Source organism: Protomyctophum parallelum, assembly GCF_964188405.1.
Source record: "Protomyctophum parallelum genome assembly, chromosome: 4".
Classification (NCBI taxonomy): Eukaryota; Metazoa; Chordata; class Actinopteri; order Myctophiformes; family Myctophidae; genus Protomyctophum; species Protomyctophum parallelum.
The window spans coordinates 38915887-38929589 of NC_139700.1; the positions used below are offsets into that span (position 1 = coordinate 38915887).

Here is a 13703-nt window from a genome sequence, read left to right on the forward strand (position 1 = left end):
GCTTATAGCTTCAACCAGAAACCTGAAATACTGCATGTATTTATGGGGCAGCTTCAGGTACACTATTGATTCAAATAGTAGATGATGTAAATAAATGCTTACTAAGTAAAGAGTTGTTTCTCCAGCCCTTTAGTAAACAGAAAATAAGTTTTCAGGTGCGCCAAGCATTTAGTGTTACAAATACAGTATCTAGTATACAGTATTCACAAAATAACAAAAGTAACTTTGTTACTGTCCACCCTAGCTCTGGTCCATAGCTCTAATACCGTTGCATTTAGAGCTATGTTACTGATGACTTCCGGGGCTCAGATAAATGCAGACCAGCCTCTCGTCTTTAGCGTAAATAAAAAATAAAGTTTTTGCTACTCACCACTACAATGGCGGGTTGTGTCATTAGAAAGCCTACTTTTCCTTCGTGGAAGCATTCTGAGCCCCCCACCACACATATAAAAAGGTACTTTTTGGCAAGAAAGGGATTTTTCTTCACTGGAGGAAAGTATATTCTCTATGATGGTTTTCTCTTGGCAATATTGGTAGAGGGCGCAGTGGAGTAACTAAAAGTATTTTCCCTTTTTGGCCAAAAAGTACCTTTTATATGTGTGGTGCAGAATGCTTCCACTAAGGAAATAGGCTTTCTAATGACACAACCCGCTTTTGTATTGGTGAGTAGCAAAAACGTTATTTTTATTTACGCTAAAGACGAGACGCTGGTCTGCATTTATGCAAGGCCCAGAAGTCATCGGTCATCTAAATGCAACGGCATTAGAGCTATGGACCAGAGATATGTCCACCCCTGGCTACGAATCCAGTATTTTGTGACAGAAGTGAGGTGATGCCAGCATGGAGGGGACTGCGAGGGTTCAGTTCAGGATCAGTGGCCTGTGCAGCGAACAATAGAAACAACAGAATGCTAGCAGACCACAGAGCCACCGATTCATGCAGTTCCACTGCCGCTCGCTTCCCTTAGCGGGCCACCACTGCACACAATCGCCTCCATTGTTACATGACGCACAACCCAAGTCCCACAAACAAACCAGCCAGCACAAATCCTGCTAGGCCCCGAGCTCTTTGCCCCATACAAATTAAAACACCATCATCAGTCAGCTTAACAGAGGGGAGGCGCAAACACAAGAGCAACAGGGCAGCTTCATGAATTAGCCATGCAGTATTGTCATGTGCCACTGAGGTTTAGTGATTATCTGTTTTTGTGGCGGGAGAGGCAATCAAAGCTAGCTCAAGCTCACCCAGTGAGTAGCCCATGTACAAAACAAAACACTGATGTTTTTACAAAACAACCAAAAGGTATGGCACCCACTTTGTCTTCAAAGCCTGATCCAACCCTACAACCCCTCCCGCTCACTCAGATCAGCTAACACAGGGAAGCTGTCAGAACCTTCCCTAAAACATCCTGGGACAATACTCCACACATCCCAGACTCTTCTCCATCTTTCTCCCAAACTGTGGAACAAACTCCCCATTGCAGATAGAACTGCAGACTCAGTCCCAATCTTCCACTGTAGTTTGAAGACTCACCTCTTCATACTCCTTAGCCCATAGCCTTTAACTATCCTTGACGATGTTGCAGGCTTATGCAAAGGCTAAAATGTAATTTAGATAGCATGGTACAGAATGATGCCAGGTCATTGCAGACCTGGCATGCTATAGTGTGTATAGTTTCAATGTACAGATTATAGTTTTTTCTATTATACTCTTTAGACTGATGATTGATTGATTGATTGATTGATTGATTGATTGATTGAACATTTTCAATACAAAAACTGCTATTTTGTGGTCGAAACCATGAAAAGCATGTTTACATCAGGGTCCACCATTTTCAATTCATCATAACAATTAAAGACGTACAATTCTATGAAAAAACTGGAAATCATCATATAAAAAAGTTCAAAATCACACCCGTGTGAAGTGAGGGGCGCTCTTATAATCGTACATCATCATGATGTAACATGTCGATTTGCTCAGACACATGACGTAAATTCTCCTTTCATTGTCAATGGCAAATGTGACACGAGTTAGGACAAAAAGCTGTATATAGGAGGGTCTAGTGCCCCTCAAAAAGGGAAAAACATGTACAGTATGGGGGGGTAACTCTGATTTTTATTACGGGGGCCAGTTTCGAATTGCAGCCGTCCGTAGGTGCTCTTTGAGAGCGGTTTTGAAGGAGTCAAGGGATTAACATATCTTAATGGCTGTTGGTAGGGCGATGATACTGTTCTTGGTTTACAGTACCTATGATCCTAGATGAACATTTATATGCATTTAATGCATTACCTGTGTTTTCCTTGCTTACTGTAAATCGCTCTGGATTAAGAGCGTCTGCTAAATTAAAATGCCTAAATTGTAAAAAAATAAATTTGTTTAGACAAACACGGGTCTACATCTATCAAACCACTACATCTTCTGTACAAATTTCTGCCAGTGTGATCATGTTATGGCTTTATCAGTTCTTCTGTGACTTATTGAGACTGAATAGATTACTACGGTCATATCCTACATAACAATCTATAAATTGTTGGTAGTATGTGCCAATCTCAAGTTCTCAACCATTAATTAAATTAAAAACAAATGTTTACTCATGTCACCCCGAGTGTTCCTCTCACACAATTGTACACAATATTACATAATTCTGTCATGACACTTTTGTAATAAATAGCCTAAAACAATAAATGTATACAATAAAAGTGAACCGCGGTCAGAGTGTATTTGTGTGTGTGTGTGTGTGTGTGTGTGTGTGTGTGTGTGTGTGTGTGTGTGTGTGTGTGTGTGTGTGTGTGTGTGTGTGTGTGTGCATGTGTGAGAGAATGAGGGGAGCAACCCATAAGTCACATACTGTACATGTAAGTAAAAGTTGACCAACTTGATTTTCCATAACACAGATGATTGCACATTCCATCCATGTGACAATTGTGACATGGTTCAATACTACATTTAATGATGCAGCATTTCGTATTGTGGCTGCATAGCTGTGCTCATGTCTTTAGTCTGTGGACTGTGAAACAACAACAGAAGCATCCTTCCCTATTAGAGTACTCACTGGAGCGTATCCTACTGGAGCCCTAGCATCCCTACGTCAACATGCATTTGTAAGCTTGTAGATCGGCAATTTCCGGCAAAGAGATTTGGGCTAGAGAAAAAACAGTGCACAAAGTACAGTGCAACTCAGTCAGGACAGGTCGGTTTTAGAGAGTGGTCAATCCGAGAACCCATAAAGGAGTTAGACTTTAACAAGGAGTTAAAGAAGACCTCACATTACTGTCACTTCTCATCCTGTGTTCCACTATGAATGGTTCCTCTAGAAATGTATACATTGTGTTGTAGAACGGGGCAATTCACTGAAAATATGTTGAAACCAATAGGCATCTGTATTGATATCTGTACTAGATATAGAGCTAAATATAGAGATATCAATACTCTGTATTGATATCTGTAGATGTAGTTTGTAGGGACACTCCTTTGTGCTTGTACTTCAGTGTAAGGCCAGGTATAACAGAACTGAGGTTGTGCAACATGTTGAATAGCACGAGTAATCCCCAAGGAGGTGCTTCCCCGTGATTCTCAGCGCTCATTTTGCCACAGACCACAGACCTATATACTCTGTTGACCGGGAATCCGGGATGCAGTGGTGTAAAGTAACTAAATACAGTACATTGCAACAGAGTATTTATACATTGTGGTATCTGGTATTGATACTTTTGATACTTTTACTTAAGTAAATCACTGCCGGATGACCAAGGCTCTATACTTAATTATAATCATAATCATTTGGTTCCCCGGGCCATTTCTTCGTCGATATAAATGTTCACATACAGTGAAATGTGTTCTTTGCAGCAGCAAGTGGGAGATATGTGGGCAGCGGCAGGTAGCAGTTAGGGGTTAAGTGTCTTGCTCAAGTACATTCAACATCAACACACGCACCGGGAACCTTCTGTTTCCCAGGCAACCTCTTATCTCTACCTGTTCAGAAAAGGCCACCCCCTTGTTTGGTCCCCTCCGTTTCCCACCTTAACACAAAATCAAATGCGTCGCAGTGCGATATGTTATGAGCTTATTCACACAACCACACTGCAGTGACAGTCAGCACATGTATGCCATTGCTCATTGGTAACTAACGGAAGTCTTATCTATACGGTTGATGTAGTACGACGTTTGAAATTTGAATCAATGATGAACAGAGTTAACAGCAAGTCTGCAGGAACAGAATCCTGTAGGTTTATGATTGCACAAGCACGCCTTAATCTCAGGACTTTTTTTTTCCTTCCGAGCAAGCCCAGACAGAATGCTTGTGCCGGCCTTGCCGGGTTGTTGACATGAATCTGGATTGTTCCTGGTCTTGGAGGTGTATTATACTGTATATTCTTCCAACCTGAAAACCTGGGTCAACGATCTGTTACAGCCGCCTGGCTGACTGTCTAGAATGACAACATATACTGTAAAATTATTTATGTCGGGTCTTTGAAGTTGAGTTAGACCACAAGGATAAGTTAGGGGCAAAAAAAAAGAACAAAAGGAGATTTCATCTGTGAAGCTATAGTAGTCAGAAGTTGAACCATGGCATACAACATTTATACGTCACTGGTTCTAAAAGTGTGTTCTGGGGAACAGTTCAAAGATTAAGCCCCCAATAAAATTTTAACCAATTCTCCAAATAACCGATTTACATAACGCTTCGTGATGCGACACGTTATTAGCCGCAATTACATTTTTTAATAACGACATTACATTTTTTTTTATGAGGGTCCTTGGCACTAAAACTTTTCAAATGAGACAGTGCCAGGTCATGACCAAAATATAGGGCCTATCAATTTATTGGGGATCTATGACGTGAAAATATTTTTTAATCAGTCAGACAACACCTAGTCATTATGCAATATATCTGCAAGACCTGCAATACCTGCGGTATGTAGAAGTACCATAGGAATGTTTTTCTACTGTAAAAAAATAAATGCCCTGGGGGGAATGAGGCCTATACTGTAGGAGGTGGTTACACAACAGGTTGAAGCTTGTCTGTCTTTGCAGCCTTCATACCTGCACTGCACAGCAGGCAGCAGCTGTGTGTAAACATGGCCATAGGTGTGTTCGTCTGGTCAGTCCATGCTTTCACAACTACCGATTATGCAAGTGGAACAATATTACATATAATATTACAGTTTTATGAGCTGGGGGCGTGTGGTATGTCATATTGCAATTTTGGGCATGTTAAGAAGCGCTTTTGACACCCCGTGGAGTGCGCAAAACGGCCTTGAATTAGTCATGGGTGTGTTTAAGGCGTGTTTGAGACGTACCCAATCAACATGTCCGTACTATTCTCTTTACCAGTCAGCTGATGTCACATACGGAATGCGCACTTTGGGGATCGTGGTATTACATTTCTTCAGGCTGGCACCATAGAAGACATGACATGACTTTGTCACATTTGGGTTAATTATTCCTATTGCACTGCATGCTGTCACCTTTAAGCCTCAAAATAATTTGTTTCTATTGAAAAACACCAGTAAAATAACGTTTATTATATTTTATTTCATTCAAGTCATGATGAATGCTGCTGCTTAATGCTGTGCCTGTGGCCCCATGGTATATGGTCTTCGCTCTTAGCATTTTATTGAAGAAGACTTGAATCGGGTGTGATACAGCATATGAAAGCAAACTTCCCACGGATTATGGAGATGTTTTTATTTATTTTTAAGGTTGAGAAATGAAAGAATTATGGCCGTTTCTAATCTCAACATTTTACAAAAAAAAGACGCAAAACGAGGCTGTTGCCATGTCTCATAGAAACAAGTAAATAGGTCTATAAAAATAAGCGCATATAACAGGGGTCTGTAACCTATTTTAAATGAAGTGCCATGTTTTTATTTTCTAGATAGTGAGTCTGCCATATCCAGATTAATTTTAATGACAAACAAAAAAGATAAAATAAAAAAATGGATTGATTGTCCACAAATATAAAGTTCTTCCTTCTTTTTAAATATGTTCTTGCACATTGTTATAATGATCATTATATATATCCCCCTGCAGTCAGAGTTCATAGTTTTAATGAATGAATCTGATGCATTGTGAGCTGGTATAGATCTGCTATTTTCAAAAGTAATCTTGGAAAAATTTAATTACATTTTTGGATTAGCAGTCCTTAGTTGGGCAAATGCATTCATCTGGGGAATGTGCTGTGTGAGGATCACTGGTTTAAACAACATTAGGAGAAAAGCCCAAATAACCACTTTAGAAACAAGAAAAGCAACCACAAATAGTACAACTACCAATATTTACAAGCAACTTTACAGAAAAAGAAGCCGCTTATAATAAACAGACATGGCAACACTCTAGCAGCCTCCCAGAGCCGCTCAAGTGTACAATCAAACAGTGCTTTTTGCGTTTATGAGGTGGTCAGACCCACGTCTAATCGTTATGCGCTGAGTGTTTTTAGGTCAAGGGGCTTAATAGCAAATTGCGCAAAGCGAAAATAATTAACATATGGACACTCCCACAATGCTAAAATATTCAGGAACGCCGTACGCCATATGTGTGTGCGTTCAACACGGGCGATATGCCTTTCATAATACGAATGTGCGCAGAGCGAGGCCAATTTATGTATTACCACATGGTAAAACGCACCTTCAAAATCTAGGCCGAACGAGTCTATGACAACACATTACACATTGTTTACAGTTTACAGCATGACTAAGAAAAGAGTGGCCGTAAATAGTCTCGTCATCTGAGAATACTTGATACCTAGTAGCCTATAGCTCCTTCCAACTTGTCTCTTAACTCGATCGCATGTTGCACTCTCCAGACAGATTATTTTAACTTTACAAAAGGTTAATAGAGAAATAAAGGGAGGTCAAATTACGCGTGAACCCCCCAACAACACCAAGAACAACTAATAGTCTAGATTAGAATAGCATCAGACGGGGGACCCCCCGTTTGAAGGGGTTCAACTTCCAGGCAGGGAACAGGGTACAGCCAACTGTTGGGGTCCTGGCGACTAGTGCATGGCCGCAAGGCGACCCTAAATTACATGACAGTACATTCATTTGCATTACATTGCATTCCTCTCTCACCCACCTGAGGAGTCGTGTTGCTCCGTCTCCGTGTCACTGCTGATCTCTTCTACATCTCGATGTTTCTTGCGGAAGGCGACCCTCCTGAAGTCGTCCGCGTCCATGGCTCTGTGAGGCACTGACCGCTCCAACATCGAAACCATTGATGGAAGAAGTTCAAACCAAACCTGTCAAATACGCTCTCTCGTGTGTGTGTGGAATGTGGATCCAAAATTACGCGCACATCAGACAGCAACGTATCCAAGGCGGTCCTGAACATGTAGCCTATATAACTAATATTATGTTTGTGTATTTTATCTAATAAAATATGTAAACAAACAGCTCCGTGTCCAGCGAACGACGCGTTCAACTTCAGTCACCGCCTGCGCCGCGGTCTCCGAGGCTACCGTCACCTTGACGCGCAGCGCGTCCTCCTCCCCAAACCCCGCCCACCCCGCCCAGGCCGCTGGCTCTTCGCTTGCCAGGAACTTGGAAGGACCAGCCGATGATGCATGCATCGTTTTCATCATGGTTTTCATGGAATCCCATCTGAAAAGGAGGACCTGCAGACTAGAGTCCAGATCCAGAATAGATGAAGTGAGGGGCGCTAATATATTAAAGTCTAACTCATGTTAATTAGGGGATGTATCCTGTAATGGTCATGTAAAACAAACGGTGCCAACACAAACATTAAATGCCATTAACAATAAAGAGACAATATGACGTAATGAGGGACAATATATGACGTAAATGTTCCCTTCATTGTCAATGGCGTTTTTAAAACAAACATTGAACCTGTATAGGCCCTAGGGTGACCATGCAGATCCAAACTGTTCTTTTGAGGGACAGAAGTATCGCTTGTGTGGGACACTTGTCCCACACAAATTATACTGGAGTACCGGGTTAGCAACTTACTACTTGAGTTTCTATTATATTATTATTAGGAAATGTGCCCATAATTAATTGCATGTGTCTGCTCGCTCATACATACAGTAAATTACAATAGCAACATGATTTTAATATGGAAGGTTAATTTCCCCCCCACACAACGCCCATATCCCCCCTCCCAACACAACAGTGGTCCCCAGGTTGATTCTCAGTCAGGGTGGTGGTCCCTAGCTGGTTCACAATCAGTTGAAAACCCCTGAACTAGGGGACTAACTATTAGGGCATTTCAACACTGATGCAATTGCCTGTCATCAGTCACAATGTGGGACAGGGTCTCAATTTGTGGGACGCCTGAAAAGTCTTGGAAATGAGGGACTGTCCCACGCAAAGAGGGACATCTGGTCACCCTAATAGGCCCCTAAAAAACAACAAACAACAACAAAGGCCTGGGCACCTCAGTATAAAATTAATTATTATTATTATTATTTTATTATTGCTATGGACCAGAGCTAGATTAGAATGCTTAAACATTCGACAATTAAGGTCTACAATTTCTACGGTTAGAAATGGATACAAAACCTGTATATCCAGTCATTTTGGAGCATAAATAAAACATTGTGTAGGCCTATCTGGGCACCGCCGTATAAAATCAAATATTTAAAGATCCCATGACACGCCCCTCAGGTTCACACAAACCCTCAAAGCTGAGCATAGGAGGGGCTAGTGCCCCTTAAGGGGACGGGATAGGTGGGATCACCACCTATTGCGCCTCATCCTCATCAACAAGGGTTACTGTGATCAGTTGTTTTTTGTATATACAGTATCTGTGTTGTTAGTATAAATGAAGTTGTCATCATTATTGTAGTGTAGTGTAGATGCAGGTGTGCAGGTCATTTTCTTGTATTCTATCGCCTGATCCCTGCCTAGGCACCCGTCTCTGAGCTGATCAGGTGTACATACGACGTTGTTGTTTACTTTTACTTTTGTACAAGTTGTTTCAGTATTTCTTTAAAAACTACTGTTGGAAACCGTATCTGGAGTGGATAAAGAAAGCAAGGCATATTATTCTCAGTGGGCCAGCCTTGCTGCCATCAGCACCCTATGCTGCAGTGTTTCTCAAATGGGCTTGGCTATGTGTAACCCCAGGCAATTGATTTATTGCTACTGTATATCAATTAATAAAAGAAAATCAGATTCATCTTAAAAGTAGTCAATATAATAATCAGTAGTTGCACCCATAATACAATTTAAAAAAGTGACACAAAATAAACGCAGACACATTTATAATGTTGTGTGTGTGAAGGTCTTACTTATACATAGCTGGCCTTTGTATCGTTCCTTAGAGTTGGTGCATTTTGAAGGGAGGAAAGACAGACAGCTATGTCCCAGGACAGAGTTTTATTCACTTTTGAAACAAGCTGAACACTGTTTTCAACTGAGTAGAAACTATAAAACCCAATGTACTGTATTGCAGTGTCTTTATGGTGAAATCACATGGTTTCTTTTAGTTTGATGAGTGTCTCCAAAGACCATCTCCTGCACTGACTATATTATTGTGCAACATAACTAAGACCTAATTGCATGGCAATGTTCCTCGCCGACTCGAGCTGAGCTTCAGGTTTACAGCACTTGAAGATGGGTTCTTGCTGGCAAGCAACATGTCATGCTATGGAGACGACATTTGGCTTTGGGCAAACAAAAGTGTTGCTGATAAGCCTGGGTTCAGAAGCCACCTTTGGATTATGTATCGCTGCATCTATTCAGATTCTATTCTGTCAAAACAGACAAGGAGAAACAAATCTAACAACAGAGTTCACTTAACAGAAAGGACACATTATCATGTAAATCAACTGTAAACAAAGTTGCTTTCCTCAGTGATCAAAAACAAAAGGAAGTATCATCACATCATCACGAGACAGAAGGCTTGTTCAGATGAGAGCTCTGGGGGAGCCGTTATAGGTGTTTTACAGTGTGTCCCTTCGATAGTTGAGCAGAGGGCAGAACCAGTGACCTTCCGACTGCGCACTCAGCTACAGACCTGAACTGTCCATGTACTTGTTGGTGATTGTCTACTCTACACTTCATAAGAAAACACCCCTTGAAAATAAGTAATAATCACCTTACACTGGTGAATGAATTGCATGACAGCGTAATAAAAAACAAACTAGTCAATGCATTCAAATTATCAGGAGAGTGAACAACAGAAATACTGACAAAGTATCGTAAGATGACACGAACACACGATCAATCAGACAAAATGTATTATATAAGTTAAACATTCCAGGCTATGCCCAATAATGTGAGACTTTGTCCCATCTTTCTCTGATCAATAGACTGTCTCAAAAGAGACTCATCATCTTGGTTGCATAAGTTACTAATTACTAAAAGCCTGACAGTTGCATGCCGGTTTGGGAGGCATACTTTGGTTAGACATAGCATTGTTAGACATAGCATTGGTCCGACCGGATTAAGGTTGGTGAGGGGTGTGTCAAGACGACCGGAGTAAGGTTGGTGATGGGTGCGTCAAGACGACTGGAGTAAGGTTGGTGAGGGGTGCATTAAAACGACCGGATTAAGGTTGGTGAGGGGTGCGGTTAGGTTTAGATGTGCTGCCCCGTGGGAGGTTAGGGTTAGGGTGAAGGTTTGAGATATCGGACCAATGGTATGTCTAACCAAAAGCATGCACCCGCCAGTTTCACATAGCCGATCTACAAGCTCACACCACTTCACATCGCATGCGTTGTGAGTTTGTGGATCAGCTATTTTCTGTGCGACGTACTGGCTGAAGATGTGGAGGGCCATAACAACGTCTTGAATTGACCGTTATTTGAGAACGATTTTCAGACCACTTCCTCGGATGCCAGCAAGATAATTCAAAGACCAGTGTTATTGCTTCAATGCATAGTCCTACATTTCATTGTGCTTGTACTATTTACTGTTTGGAGGAAGCTTGTGGACAAACATAAATAAAGACAACTGAATGTTGAAATGTATTCACTGGAACTACTAAATGGTCACTGCATACATACACTGTTCTGGTAGGAGAAGAAGGTTCAGACACGCTTTCCCAATACATTGCAAAGTCTCAAATGAGAATGCAGAACACCTGTTTTAGCATATTTTAAAACACAACTGTGGGCCCTGTTTAGACGATCTATGGCGCAACATTGAACATGGTACAACTACAAGGTATAAAGCGCATGGCACATATAGGTGCCCACATAGATACGCATCTTAAATCTGAATAGCATGGTGCTTAAATCGCAGGGAAATACTGCATCTAAACTGTGCTGGACTTCAGACGAGGTCATGGTCTAAGGGGACTTACCAACACCCGCATGGGCGGACAGATGGGAGCAAATACATTTGCTACTTGCACAACGTACATGGACACTGGACATGCAAAATGACAACTGTTTCAGCTGTACAATAGAAATTACACTTTTTGCGGATTTGCACCAGGCATATGACAAAAATAATTCAAACGCTCTTTCTTAGACCTAAAAAGGAAGGTCAAGTACTGTAATCGTGTGCAATTCAAAAGGCCAACTGGCCTAGTGTTCACCTCACTGAACACAACACAAGCACCTCATCACAAACTGCTGGCAAAAGAAAAAGCAAGTATAAAATAGTCTTTATGCAGGTCTTGCAAATAAAAAGAAAGGACTGTTAAGAAACCGCCATCATCATCACCACATCATGTAACATGTAAATTCAATATGCAACATGTAAAAGTGGGACGTTTTTCTTTTTTTCTTTTGGTTATAATATTGAGTAAAGGTAGCATTTCAGTTCCATACTGTATTATACAATGTTTCCTGTGTTAGGCTAGGTTTGAAACCTTTTCACTTCACCACACAGAACTTTATGACGTCTGATATAGGAAAGGGTATTTATTTTCTGTGTGGAAGAGTAAATATTAATTATCTATATAGATAGATACATATCATTACTGCAGGCCACAGCAATAAAAACAGGTCAGGATTGACAAACATAGTCAAATTGTGTCACACAGACACACACTACAAATAATAGTAATAATAAACATATCACAAATAAATAGAATAAATAACCAATCAATTGGATAAATAAGTAATAAATAAATAATCAAATAGATACAGGAACAACATTCCAGTGGTTGCCACTATATGGCATTTCGCGCCAGTTCTGTCATCCATTTCCTGTTTGACCACACTGGGCAGGATTTGATGTAATTTCAGCCCAACCAATGAGGAGCATCCTTTCATCTGCTCAGCGACCCTTGCAACGCGGAGAAAGCGAGGGGAAGGGGTCGGGCCTTCGCCTTTTAGGGGCTCACAGAGGCCAGTAGGCACCAGGGCGGGGTCGACACCACTTACAGGATGTCCCTGGTTCTACGGGACTTCTTCAGGAGCAGTCAGAGGTCCGGCGAGATTTAGGGGCCGAGGGTGTGTGGTTGTTGCTGGGTCAGACATTTGCGAGGGTCGCAGGGGGAGAGGAGGTTGCTGCTACCGGAGAGAACTGTTTGATCGTCCCGCCGCCGCCGGCCGGCCCCAATGTTAGGACTGCAAGGTGCATGATGGGAAAGAGGAGAAACCAGATGAGCACAAGAGAGGGTTTATTTTTATTTGCGACAGTGTCGCGTGCTGGAAATAGCCGCTCATGAGTATTTCCCACCGTGTGGCATTGTCGCACGACGTAAATTTGGCATGCCACTGCCTCCAGAAGCGTTGCTTACAACTACAATCATGTCATGGTCATCATGAACAAAAGAACGAAACGGACAAGCAGAACACACAACATGTTGACCAGGTCAATACGACCTGATGCTGTTTACACCACAGGAGAGACAGCGGAAGTGGAACAGAGCAGGAGAGAAGAGTGGACGAGGTAAAACATTAGAGATGAAAGGGTTCAGATTTGTCAGTAGTTTGACCTTATTGCCATATCTGGACGGTTGTATTATATTAAAATGTTGTGGAAAAACTATGGTTGGGGATTGTAGTGCTATATTTGTTTCAGTTTGTCGAATATGGTGATGTTTTAACCTAATCTTCCTCATCTACATACAAAGCCCTATACTTCATTGATCGATGTCGCCCAAGGTCTATGTTTTTTAAACTATTTTTTCACCTATTACAGCATCCTTATTGTGTGGAAGGCTTTCACTGAAAATAGCAGTTCGACAAGCTCACAACACATTGCAGAAAACAGAAAAAACACTAGTATAGAGCCCTGGAGGGACTCCGGTCAAAAATGTTGAAAAGTGAGATTCTTTAAGTTAAAGTGTGCTTTAGTGTGTTGTTTGTGTGTGTGTGTGTGTGTGTGTGTGTGTGTGTGTGTGTGTGTGTGTGTGTGTGTGTGTGTGTGTGTGTGTGTGTGTGTGTGTGTGTGTGTGTGATGTATTTCACGTATCATGTTTCAACAGCAGTGGATCATGCTAATGTACCTACTAGTAACCTCCACCAATGAACTTGTGTTTCTAGATAGTAGAGATACACAGGTTTTTGTCTGCATAAATCAAAAACGTTATGTAAAATAGTATATCTTGTTGAGGGAACCCACTGTGAACTCACTTCCTACAAACTGTAACACATTTAAATAGCTGCAGACCACAGAATAAAACTGCATATTGAAAAATAGCTGGTGAGTTGTTTGAATGACTTCCTACGGATTGGTTCTGCGGTCTGCAGCCGTATACAGCTGAAACTCTGCCTGTAGTTCTTCCACAGTAGTAAATTAGAGTATTACAGGCTTACAGGCCACTACAGCCATGCGGAAAAC

General features: G+C 41.5%; 2 protein-coding genes across 2 annotated transcripts in view; both read right to left on the reverse strand.

Annotated features, from left to right (window-relative positions):
• The window catches only part of LOC310857808 (FYVE, RhoGEF and PH domain-containing protein 4-like), a 104530-nt gene extending 97149 nt beyond the window's left edge, over positions 1 to 7381 (reverse strand). Inside the window, exon 1 of the mRNA XM_083763717.1 lies at positions 7078 to 7381. Within this exon, the coding sequence (XP_083619843.1) occupies positions 7078 to 7216 (139 nt within the window). The 5' untranslated portion in view covers positions 7217 to 7381. The remainder of the gene's footprint in view (positions 1 to 7077) is intronic.
• A 4279-nt stretch (positions 7382 to 11660) lies between these two features.
• Positions 11661 to 13703, reverse strand: part of bicd1a (bicaudal D homolog 1a) — a gene marked incomplete at its 5' end in the record, with an annotated part of 60295 nt that continues 58252 nt past the window's right edge. Inside the window, one exon of the mRNA XM_083763227.1 lies at positions 11661 to 12484. Coding sequence (XP_083619353.1) covers positions 12355 to 12484 — 130 coding nt within the window. The 3' untranslated portion in view covers positions 11661 to 12354. The remainder of the gene's footprint in view (positions 12485 to 13703) is intronic.